Consider the following 12,500-nt stretch of genomic DNA (forward strand, 5'->3'; position numbering starts at 1 on the left):
GGGTTAAGTGCCTTGCTCAAGGGCACCACGGTGGAAGCTGGGAATTGAACCCACATTTCAGGCCACTGCATGCTACCACCACCCTTTTCCCATTCAGTGGGGAGTATGTATGACTCTTATCCGCTTGGCTTGGCTTCTCCGCCTTGGCTGGAGAAGGATTTAACTATTAACTAATCTCTCCACACCTGGCAACAGATGTGGCAGGTATCAACAACAGGTGGGACACAGAGACAACTCTCTCGCTCGCTCTATTTCTCTCCTGGGTCTCACCTGGATGTGTTGGCTCTAGTGGGGGTGAGTAGAAAGACCCCTTCAGCTGTGCTCTCTGCATACACACACACACACACACACGCTCACACACACATGGACGCACGCGCACGTATGCACAAACACATACACACACACACACACACACTGCAGTAGGTAGCCATAGCAACAGCTCCATGGAGACCCTGGCAACTGAAGAAGCCAGTCCAGTCCTGATAGAATTACTGAGGCATGCTACGCTAAGGCCAGACAACACCCCCCCCCAGAGAATGCTGGGAAAAACGCTTATGCTCTGAGTAGTTGTCATCTGACCAAATATGATCAGGGTCAGTGCTGAGGCAGAGCCCCTAGATCAGGCCATCTCTGTGTGTGTGAGTGTGTGTGTTGGAGTGTCCTGTATGAAGACAGAGCCTCTAGATCAGGCCATCTCTGTGTGTCTGTGTGGAGTGTCCTGTATAAAGACAGAGCCTCTAGATCAGGCAATCTGTGTGTGTGTGGGAGGGGGGTGTCCTGCATGGAGACAGAGCCTCTAGATCAGGCCAACTCTGTGGGTGTGTGTGTGTGTGTGAACGGGGTGGGGGGCAGGTGTAGTTCTGTGTGTGTGTGGTGGGGGGTGTTGGGGTAGGTGTGTGTGGTAGTGGGGTAAGTGTAGTTGTGTGTGTGTATGTGGAAGGGGGGCAGGGCGGTTGATGGTGCCACTCCAGGGAAGTTTTGGGTTCTCAAGTAAGGGTAATGTAAAAAATATTCATGGTTCTACATTAAATTCATGGTTGCTGTTCATGATTTGTGGTCTAGATTACCCATGGTTCAGATTATCCAGCCTTTGGGCTTTCGGGTAAAGAAAATCTGAAAATGTTGATGGTTTTAGATAAGACTACTTTCTAATCATCTAACATATAGACCTTTCAAAAAGAGTGGGGGAAACGATCAGATCCGAATCTTGGGAATCACCTCAAGGACATTCGCACTCTGGAAGTTTTGTTACCAATTACTAAAAACCTCAGGAGCTTGTTACACCTGTTGGAAATTAGATTCTCCACTTACTTTGCATAAATCTGTGGTTTTTGGGAACATAAATGGAAGGTGCAGGTGCATGAGCACACACACACACACTTTGCATTTCTTTTCTCACAGACACACACACACACACACACAGTGCTGTCCACCTTAACAAACCCTTGCCCACTCAAGCCTAACACACTGTCAAACAGACAAAGAAACAAAGCTTGCCTCCAGGCTAAACGTGAAGAAAAAGACTTTATTTGCATATCCTTAATCCTTTGATTCCAGAAGTCATTCAGCATGCACATCTTTTAAACCCCTATCTCCTTTACAACACAGATGATCTGGAAAGTGAATGGGGGATGCTACATAAATGCATATTGGCCGTTAGGTTTGACATTTCATAGAAAAGAATATTGTGGCTTCATCCTTTATTTCCCTTTTTAAAAAGCACATTCATATGGGCAAGTTATGAAACAGACTAGTGCTAAAAATGACTACTGGTCCAAGTTATATCATTTTTTAATTAAATTGCATATTAGTTTGTTCTCACACTCACACACACACACACACACACACACACACACACACAGACTCACTCACACACAGACTCACACACAGACTCACACACACACTCACAGAACTCTGTTCTTGGACAACTCATTTCCATCTATTCTTCTATGGACAAAAATGCTGTGCAAATATGCATTTCAGAAGCTTCTGCAGTAGCACGTCAATGCTGAGTTCCTGTGTCTGCATATCAGTAGAGTTCTCTTACATCTCCAAACCATGTATCTTAGCGCCCCCTTTTGGTAGAAAAAGGTAAACTGAAAGAAGGCTTAATAGACAAGCTACAATGAGCACCTGACAAAACACAACAGACAGAGATGTATGTCCTCTGGTTCACCTGAATATGCTAACACTAACTAAGGCACAGTTTCTTTAATCATTATTATTTTTTTAAATGTGTGTGGTCTTGTCTATATGGAATGATGTGAATCAGTCATTACATCGGTCGGACATGGGGAAATTTTTCAGGCAAGTTGGTAGGGTACCTCTTGCAGAAGATCTATTACACGGGTTTGTGTGTGTGTGTGTGTGTGTGTGTGTGTGTGTGTGTGTGTGTGTGTGTGTGTGTGTGTGTGTAAAATAATGACCAGAACCAGCCTCATGTTATAAATCTCACACACAATAAGCCTGTGCTCTTGACTGTAGCTCTATGTACCTGTAGTTGGGTTTGTGACTGGTTTAACCTGTCCCTCTGCATGAATGACAGAGGTGCAAGAGGGGTAAGTCACTTCGGACAACCTTGTGTGCTAAAAGCATATAAATGAATACATGTAAATGGTGCAAAAAAGGTGCAGGTGTCCTTCCTTTGGAGGCCAAAGGAATGAAAACTGGACACAATTTACATGTGTTGGTGATGGTCTGGAACTGATGTATTTATAGTCGTACACACAGAAAAAGACATCGTTGCGTTGAGGCGGAGGTGGAAATATGAAGTTGTGTGAGGGACTGTGTGTGGAGTGGAGGAGGATTGGAGGGGGATGTTAAATTAAAGGAAAGGGTGTGGGCAGTGTGTGTGTGTGTGTGTGTGTGGGTGTGTTCAGAGGGCGACCCGCACACAAGGGTGTTTGAGGCGGACTGGTAAGATGCCACGGTTGATCAGGTGAAACTCCACCAGCTGCAGCAGGTCTATGAAGACCGTATCCCCGTCGTCCATGGTGTAGTACTTCCTGCCTGCCTTTTCAAACTGGACACACACACACACACACACACACACACACACAGACAGACACACAGACAGACACACACACACACACACACACACACATCAGGAACACACACACACACACACACACACACACACACACACACTCATGAGGAATAGAAGAAAGAATGCACACATCCAGATGTACGAGGCCATACAAAAACACCCCTGTACACTATTACACCTTGGTTAAGTAGACACGCAAACACATAATACATAAGTGTGAAAGGTACAAAAAAGCACAACACATTCTGCAACACATTCTGAGTTTTCTAGTATAGTAGTAGTTCTTTAGTTGTGAAATGTTTGGGATGCTGAGTAACTCACAGGGATCAGGAGATAATGCTTGGTCTTGAGTTTGTAGCACAGCGACAGGACAAAACACTGGGCATGCTGTTGGCTCTCCCGGATCAGGAACATCCTACACACACGCACAGACACACGCACACACACACACACACACAAAGAGAGAAAGGGGGGGGGGGGGGTGAAGAAAAAGAAAATTAGAAGGATAAAGGGGAAAAGAGAAAGAAAAAGAAAGAGAGAGAAAGGGTGTGTGAGAGAGGGAGAGAGAGAGGGAGAGAAAGAGAGAGAAAGGGTGTGTGAGAGAGGGAGAGAGAGAGGGAGAGAAAGAGAGAGAAAGGGTGAGGGTGAGACAGGGAGAGAGAGAGAGGGAGAGAGAGTTTGAAATCGTCAGTGTCACTCAGTAACACCCTGCTGGAAAAGATCATGAGGTAGGTAGTAACGTGCTAATTGAATTCGCACACACAGTTAATCCTTTTTCGACCAATTAACGTGCCAATTCTCACGCCAATTCACAGCCCTCAGAAAGCTCCATTTGCAACCATCTGTTCAGAAACTGGAGGAAGCTCTTCTCCTCCCCCACCACCTCTTCCTGTCCCCACTCCTTCCTTTACGCCCACCCCCCCCCCCCAAAAAAAAAAATAAAAATAAAAAAAACACGATAGAGCTCGTTGTCGAACTGTGTGCTGCAGGAGTTGTGTTTTTAACCGATCTGCCCGTCTAAATGATGAACTCCGTTAGGGATATTATTCTGAGCGTCATTTAACATCTGACCAGGACCTGGTGGGTTCAACTCTGCATCTGCGTCTGTGAGGTGACGTCGTCTACAGAAGCAGCGTGTAAAATTGATGCACTGCTGTTATTAAGGGGCGAGGAGGAGAGAGAGGGAGAGATGGGGATGGAGAGAAGGATTTAGCTGGAGAGGAAGGGGGGAGGCTAAAAATAGAAAGGGGGGGAAGATAAGAGAGGAGGAGTAGAGAGAGTAGAGGCAGGGGAAGAAAGGAGTTGGAAGAAGAGAAGAAAAGAGGAGAGAGGAAAAAAGAGAAAGGAAGAGGAGAAGAGAAGATAAGAGAAGAAAAGAGAAAATGAGAGAAGAGAAGATGAGAGGAAAAGAGAAAAGGAGAGAGGGAAAGAGAAGAGGAGAGAAGAGTGGAGGAGTACGTGGGGAATATGGAATGTGTCACATCTGATGAGGAATGGGTGTTGAGAAAGGTAGAGTAGAAAGAGAGAGAGGAGAGGAAGAAAAAAAGAGGAGAGGAAAGAAGAAGATGACAACAACAAAGAGTGGAGGAAGACAAAAGGAAGTGATGAGGAAAAAGAAGCTACGGAGGTTGTAGAATGAGAGGAGGAGGAGGAGGAGGTTAAGAAGAGAAGGAGGAAAGAGAGAGGAGAAGAAGGAGGAGGTGAGGGAGATGAAGAGGAGGAGGAGAGGGAGATGAAGAGGAGGAGGTGAGGGAGAGGAAGAGGAGAGAGAGATGAAGAGGAGGAGGAGAGAGAGATGGAGAGGAAGAGGGGGAGGCCAACTCACCCATCTACCTGCCCCTGCTCCTCAATCAGTCTCTGGGCTTCACAGCGAGAGACGCCTCCATGGAACCAGGGCTGGGTCTGATGCACAGCTAAGGACAGACAGACAGACAGACAGACACACACACACACACGTGTAACTAACATTATACTCTTTAGTTAGGTACTCCAGCTACCAAATCGGAGTAGAACCAGTCACCTGATGTGCAGTGAGATTTAATTTAGTTAGGTTATTATCATCTTGAAAATGTTCTTTTGGTCTCAAATTAAACCCATTCTTACTCTCTCTCTCTCTGTGTGTGTGTGTGTGTGTGTGTGCGCATGTGGGTGTGTGTGAGTGTGAGAGAGAGAGAGAGAGAGAAAGAGAGAGAGTGACAGTGTACTCATATTCTTTGTGTATGTAACATGTGACTTACAAGAAGGCCGCGAGCTCTGTGGCACGTTAGGCAGACTGTTGCGTAGGGCCTCTCTCTTCTGAGCAAAAAAGAAGAAATAAAAAATTATACACAGACACACACACACACACACACATACACACACACACACACACACGATGATACCCATTTAGAGCTCACAACACAAGCCTCAATTCTTTCATCACATAATTCACTCCCCTTGCGGATAATTTTCCAATATCACACACGGACACACACACACACACACACACTATCCCACAAAAATACATACCATCTCTCTCTCTTTCTCTCTCACACACACACACACACACACACCCTCCACGCCTGTCCCTCCTCCTGCTCGGCATTCTCGGCCTCTTTGGGGTTCTGGATGACGCGGCCGCCATTCTTCCCTGTGAAATCCATGGCAACCATAGAGTCCTCTGCCTGTCTGGCCTGAGAGAGAGAGAGAGAGAAAAAGAGAGAGAGAGAGAGAGAGAGACATAGAGACAGACACATAGAGAGAGAGAGAGACATGACATTCAAAGAGTACCCCATTAAGGCTAAAACATTTTAAAATACATAAGTGCTAATAACATATGCAGGATAATACACTAATAATGCTACACATTAGCATCAGTGTGTGTATGGTGCATTAGTATCAGTGTGAGTGTGGTGGGGGGTGTGTGTTTGTGAAACAGAGTGAGACAAAGACTACATGATGCAAGAGAGGATGACTAAATGGGTAAAATGAGGGAGATAGAATGTGTGTGTGTGTGTGTGTCTGTGTGTGTCTGTGTGTGTGTGTCTGTCTGTCTGTCTGTGTCTGTGTGTGTGTGTGTGTGTGTGTGTCTGTGTGTGTTTGTGTGTGTGTGTCTGTCTGTCTGTGTCTGTCTGTCTGTGTCTGTGTGTGTGTGTGTGTGTGTGTGTGTGTGTGTGTGTGTGTGTGTGTGTGTGCGCGCGCGTGTGTCTCTGTGTGTGTGTCTGCGTGCATGTGTGTGTGAACTTTAAAGAACTGTGGTGTAATGGAGTGTTATGGGGCAGATGCAGAGGGGCTTTGATGTACCTTGGCGTCACGCGGGGGCACCTGCGGTCTCACGCTGGACTGGGAGAGCTGATAATTGCACTGCAGCTGCTTTCCATACTAATGACATGAACACACACACACACACACACACACACACACACACACACTTAATTGTGTTTAATGGTGATTGCTTTAGTTGAGGAAATACTTTACAGACAGAAAGAGTGAGAAAGAGTCTCGAAAAGCAATAAACCAAATGAAAGGACCTCACCATGCTGAGAATGAACTGAACTAAATGCTGAGAGAGAATGCTGAGAATGAACTGGACAAAAGAGACTTTTACAGAGTGGAGAGGAGAAGACTGAAACAGAGGCCAATACGGAACTGCACTGAGAGAGAGAGAGGGAGAGAGAGAGAAAGAGAAAGAGAGAAAGAGAAAGAGAGAGAAAGAGAGAGAGAAAGAGAGAGGTGGTAAAAAAAAACATTTGCAAAAGAAATAGAAACATAGTGAAAATGGGATGGTGTGAGAGAGAAAGAGTGAGAGAGATATAGTGAGAAAGAAAGAGTGAGAGAGATATAGTGAGATAGATATAGTGAGAGAGAGAGATAGAGAGAGAGAGAGAGATAGAGAGAAGGAGTGAGAGAGAGATAGAGAGAAGGAGTGAGAGAGAGAGATAGAGTGAGAGAAATAGAGTGAGAGAGAAAGAAAGAGAAAGAGTGAGAGAGAGTGAGAGAGAAAGAGGCATAAGAAGAGGGGGGGGGCAGAGAGGGGGTTGGGAGGTGGAGAGACAGACATGGAGCTGCTTGGTGGTCACCTTAAAGAGCCTGAAGGCAGTGATCCAGCAGGTCCTACTCTGTTCATCTTCAGCACAGAGCAGCTTCATGTCCTGAGAACGGGCACGCTCACCCCTAGACTACACAAATAATAAGCACACAAATAACTCTACATGGGCATATACATACACATTAGCACAATTCAATAACCAATTCCAGAAGAGTACGCAGCATGAAGAGCGTATGCTGCGCTGAGCAGAGTGGTGTGAGTGAAGCCCAGTTTATGGTTCTGTGGTGATATGAGAGAAGCTTTGCAAATCACTTCAGACATAATTTTGGTTACAATGATGGGGTTATCCGATTGTACTATTACTATTTTTAGATGTATTTTAAAAATGTAGAAGTGTCGGAATAAACTGTGTTTATTTCCTTTAAGTTTTAAAATATCGAAGCCAGAAAAGGCCAAGGCGTGTGTGTGTGTGTGTGTGTGTGTGTGTGTGTGTGTGTGTGCGTGTGCATGTACACATGTTTCTGTTTACCTTGACACAGAAAGTGTGTTCAGTGGGTGCCATGTACAGCTTGCGGCTGTTGGTGACAGTGTAGATGTTTAGGTCGGCCAGATCTGCAACATACTGTAGATGCCGAGGCTCCTGGAAAACACACACATGCACACGCACGCACACATGCACATGCACACACACACACACACACACACACACACACACGCACACACACACACACGCACACGCACACCAACAGTTTAAACATTTACAAACAATATAACAGTTTATACAGACTTAAGATGAAACATTCTAGACAGTTGATGTCTGATATCTGTAATTTCATTTTTCATATTGCACAAATACAGAGACTCTGCAAAATAACGAAATCAAGTAAAATAAATAACATGGAAGTTGTTTTTGTCTTTGCTTTGATCTATTTTTCCTACCAACTCAGCAGTACACACACGCACACACACACACACAACAAATAGTCCTCTAGCTGTCTGCTGTGCGAGTGCCTGTCAGTGCCTGTCCCATGTGGCTCCTTATGGGGGGCAGGCTTTGAGCAGAGCCTATTTTGTACAATTTTGTAAAAAAAAGAAAAAAAAAAAGAAAACTATGTCCAGACAAACTAACCGTCTTAAAAAATACCTCAATAAAATTGAATCAAATAAATAATAAAATGTATTGTAAGGCTGTTTTCCGTGTGTGTGTGTGTGTGTGTGTGTGTGTGTCCCAACCTTTGAGGAGCCCTTGTTGGAGCAGTAGAGTCCGGAGCGGCGCAGGAAGTAGTGGACTCTCTTCCAGACCTTCCGCCCCCCCTCCCTCACGTGCAGGAAGCCCTGGATCTCAGGACACGCCCCCGACTGCAGGAGCTTCTGGAGGACGACACACACACACACATAAACAGAAAGAATAAACAACCAAACAGACAAATAAATATAATAACAGATAAATAGAACAGAAGACACAAATGTACATATGTTCCATATACACAACAGATTTCCAGAAGTGGGACTAGTATGGTTGAAAAAATGATTAAGATGAGAGCTTACAACCCTTTATTTCACAACTTTTGATGAAAAATGAATGGCCCAACAGATGCTCACTTCCACCCACATTTTTTACAAACAAGACAACTAACTGGGTAACGTGTAAGTGTGCTAAATGTTATTTTGACGCCAAGGGGCATGAATATGAATTTTTTGTGTTGCTTAAAGGCAACACATGGGGCAACTTTTTGAGCAATGCTGCAGAACAACCACATAACCAGTTCCATGTGTTGGATGATTGAAGTTCTCAAAAACTGCTGACTGAGGTTGCTGTGAGAGGGAATGCATTGTGTGTGTGAGCAACCAACTGATCTTGCACAACTAAGTCAGCACAAGTCAGAGATTCATCGTTTTACACTTTTATCTTGTCATCATATCACCAAAAGTATTGGTTCTACCAAAAATATTTGCCAGTATTTTTAAACTACAAAAATACACACCTATAAAGTATTTTGATACAAAATATGAGGCCATTTTCTTCAACCCAATAAAATACAAATGACAAAATACCATTTTGTATTAAAAATACGTATTTCAAATACATGCATCATAAAAATATGTTGAATGAAGTATGAACTGCCAATTTCCTGCGAGGAGCATCAGCCAATCCACATGGACTACATAATTTAGGGCACTAGTGTGGCTGTGGTAAACGGTAGTAGCAATGCCTGCAAACATCATCAAACTATATACATTTATGTACAGGCATGGCAGGCCTAACTGCCAGTCCTGACTGCCAATGCGCTTTATTATCTTACAGTTTATTAAGGTTAGATGAAGTAGGAAGTAATGTCAGGAATCCCTGGTCAATGTGATCGGTTATGCTGGACCAATGATTTCAAAGTTTACTGTGCTAGAGTTGGAAACGTTTTCCCCAATTGTGAGAGGCCATCCTCACGTCAAGAAGTAAAATAAAGTAATGAGTCTGGTTAAAGTGAGTCTGGTTAAAGTAAGTCTGGTTAAACTAGGCTACTTGAGATCCACATGGGCAACATCATTTGTGGGACTAGTATAGTTTGAAAAATCTGTGAGACTTATTTCAGGTTAAAACACCCATGAAAAGACAGGGAAAACAATTACTAATGTGGTGACTTTTTGTAAGTTTCCTGATAAGATATTCTGTAGTTGTACTAAAAAATGTTCTGTACATTGGGATACTGTCTGAAATCCATGTGGTGAAACAGCAGGGGTAAATATAGTTAATGTATACACAAGCTTGGGGCCCAGAAGTTTACCTATAAGGATACAGTATGAATGCATAGAAGAGACTGGACATCCCTAGCAGTTGTTTAGCCAGGGTCAACGGTCCTTTGTAGAAATAGAATAAATACCTAGGCACATATGTATTACCAAAAGAGGTAAGGAGGACATAGGAGCTCTGTCCTATTCTGAGTTCACACAAACAAGTGACGACATGAGAAGGTATAAGAACCATGTACAGAAAGTCAGAAGCAGCTGGCTTCATGAACCTATGCTCTGTGTTGGATTAAAGCTACACCTTCTGCAGTATCCTGTTGCTTTGTCACAATTCTTTGAATCAGTTAATTATAATTTGACACCACACTAACATGTGCTACTTTGGTACCCTTGTCCTATATCCCTGTTGAAACCACCTGTAGGCATTTACATGTTCCAGGCAGAGACACACCTGGATGCTGTTTGCCAGAACATTCTCTTACCTGTACAAGTTCTGATGAAGTCACACCCTTAGTGCAATCAGAGCTGTCAGAGATCATGCTTTCAGGGAAGAAGAGCTGCAAAAACAAAACAAATAGCATGAGGAGAAATATGAAAAAAAAAAAAATACTGATGATTTTATATTGCGGTGTGACAGGAAAGTTGAAAAATTAACATTCTAAGGAATATCTGGTTTCATTGAATTTAACATGGAATTTTAGAATGTTACAGGACTTGTAGAGTCTTGTAGAGAATATTTAAAACTCCTCTGCTTAAGGATAATATTAATAACATTCAGCATACCATGGGCTTTTTGAAGAACTCATATTTGGCGTAGTTCTTCCTGAAAAGTAACTTGGTGCTGCCATCTACAGGCCAGGAGGACTGCACGTCCACTACTCGTTCGTGATCTTCCAGGCAGCGCTCTGCAGGTGGACATCAGACATAATACATCAGTCACCTTTCCTATGATTCAAATACGTCTTCTATTAAATTGTCATTTCAGCAGCATAACGTTTATATGACTGGACACATTTTTTCCGTCTATTGTCAGGACTCATCTCATGTTCACTTATAGTACGTACGGTAATAACAACATAACTATTGGGAGCATATACTGGTGTTGCGGACTTTTTCTTCCCTTTCTCATCGTCATTTTTTTGTCCAGCACCCAGGATCAGACTTGGATGTGCATGTGTTTTATCCTCTTTACACTGGACACAGTTTAAACGTGTAAACACTAATGCACATACTATATTGTACACAATATATTATGCATTACAAAATAATAGAAATATTACTGATACAGCATAATTTCTAGACCCAGCCATACCCAGGCCTAGGCTGGCGTGGAGTTCGATAAGGGCCCAGCTCTCCTGGTCACTACAGTGGGCAGTCTGCACCAGCATCTGACACACGTCCCGCGCCGTTGCCCCTGACGACACGGATAACGACCGGCCCAGGGTATCTTCACCATATACCCGAACAACCTGGACACACACACACACACCCGCACACACGCGCACACACACAGAGTAGAGAGCATTAATATAATGCTAAAACGGCAAGCAGTTAAAGATATACTCATTCATTTATTACTCATTTTACTACCATACACAATACTGTAGCTTGCACTATCAGACACAAACTGCACTGTATGCCATTTGCCTTTTACAGAATTTGTATATTAGTTGTGTATTATAGGCTATAGCATCTACAAACATAACTCACAGTCTCACTGTATGAATAGCTTGAGAGACACCAACAGCCCGGACCAAATCCCTGGTCAAATTCTAATCTTAATTCTGATTCTTATCAGAATGAAAAGAACTACAAAGCTGACAACAACTTAGGCACTTTCTTTTGGCAAGAGGAGGGGTATTATCTCTCTCAAGCTATACTGGGTTTTGGCCTCAGTCATATGTGCATACATTCATGCATGGATACACGTAATTAAGATGCTTGTGTTTTCTATGCATTGTGACTAGTACTAATGACAAAAACCTATTGTACAGATGTACTGTACATTCATATCCAATAGAGCTCGCATAAATCATTTTCAGCAAGTCATAGCTGTTTCCGTTGTCACGGTAATCTGGGGGCAACCAGTGCCTGAGGGTTGTCTCACAGGTAAGCAGACAGCACATATGCAGAGGAGGCGACACAAACTGGCTACGAGCCAGATGCCACACACAGACAAGCATAGTCGAAGCCAAGAATGTATCGCAGGACATTTTTCACTCTAGATATTCATTCATCCATGCATCCATCCATCCATCTCTCACTCTGTCCTTAGGCATTTGCTGTTGTGCTGTGTCAGTCTGACAGTCTGTCTACGCCACCCACCTCATCTACGACTCTCTCCTGCAGGTCATGTAAGGATGCAACATTGACCCTTTCAACTTTATAAACAAACAAACAAACATGTGTGTTGCATTCCTAAGGCCTTTCTGTTGGCACAGAAAACAACATTGAGCTAATTTTAACTTGGGGACAGACAAAAAAAAGTTTTAAAGTCAACATTTTGTAGAACATGATGCTAGTCTGATTCATTTTCATTTCAAAGTATGTGTGTTACTTTTGAAGACAGATAGAAAGGGTCCATAGATGTTTGACTTTTGTACATTAATTATATGTCGAATGAGTTGAGGGACAATATTCTACGCTTTGGGAAATCGTACGTTTGAAGAGCCGTGTTGGCAGGGT

General features: G+C 43.4%; 1 protein-coding gene across 3 annotated transcripts in view; it reads right to left on the bottom strand.

Annotated features, from left to right (window-relative positions):
* Window positions 1-2,823: 2,823 nt before the first annotated feature.
* grb7 (growth factor receptor bound protein 7) overlaps window positions 2,824-12,500 on the bottom strand; it is a 29,502-nt gene continuing 19,825 nt past the window's right edge. For all 3 annotated transcript variants that reach the window (XM_042082736.1, XM_042082734.1, XM_042082735.1), the window contains 12 exons: window positions 11,128-11,284; window positions 10,599-10,720; window positions 10,298-10,372; window positions 8,307-8,444; window positions 7,603-7,713; window positions 7,105-7,203; window positions 6,329-6,406; window positions 5,599-5,718; window positions 5,284-5,341; window positions 4,872-4,959; window positions 3,368-3,461; window positions 2,824-3,022 (listed from right to left, as the gene is read on the bottom strand). In XM_042082736.1, the coding sequence (XP_041938670.1) occupies window positions 2,876-3,022; window positions 3,368-3,461; window positions 4,872-4,959; window positions 5,284-5,341; window positions 5,599-5,718; window positions 6,329-6,406; window positions 7,105-7,203; window positions 7,603-7,713; window positions 8,307-8,444; window positions 10,298-10,372; window positions 10,599-10,720; window positions 11,128-11,284 (1,287 nt within the window). In that variant the 3' untranslated portion in view covers window positions 2,824-2,875. The remainder of the gene's footprint in view (window positions 3,023-3,367; window positions 3,462-4,871; window positions 4,960-5,283; window positions 5,342-5,598; window positions 5,719-6,328; window positions 6,407-7,104; window positions 7,204-7,602; window positions 7,714-8,306; window positions 8,445-10,297; window positions 10,373-10,598; window positions 10,721-11,127; window positions 11,285-12,500) is intronic.

This window comes from Alosa sapidissima, chromosome 24, assembly GCF_018492685.1.
Source record: "Alosa sapidissima isolate fAloSap1 chromosome 24, fAloSap1.pri, whole genome shotgun sequence".
NCBI classification, from domain to species: domain Eukaryota; kingdom Metazoa; phylum Chordata; class Actinopteri; order Clupeiformes; family Clupeidae; genus Alosa; species Alosa sapidissima.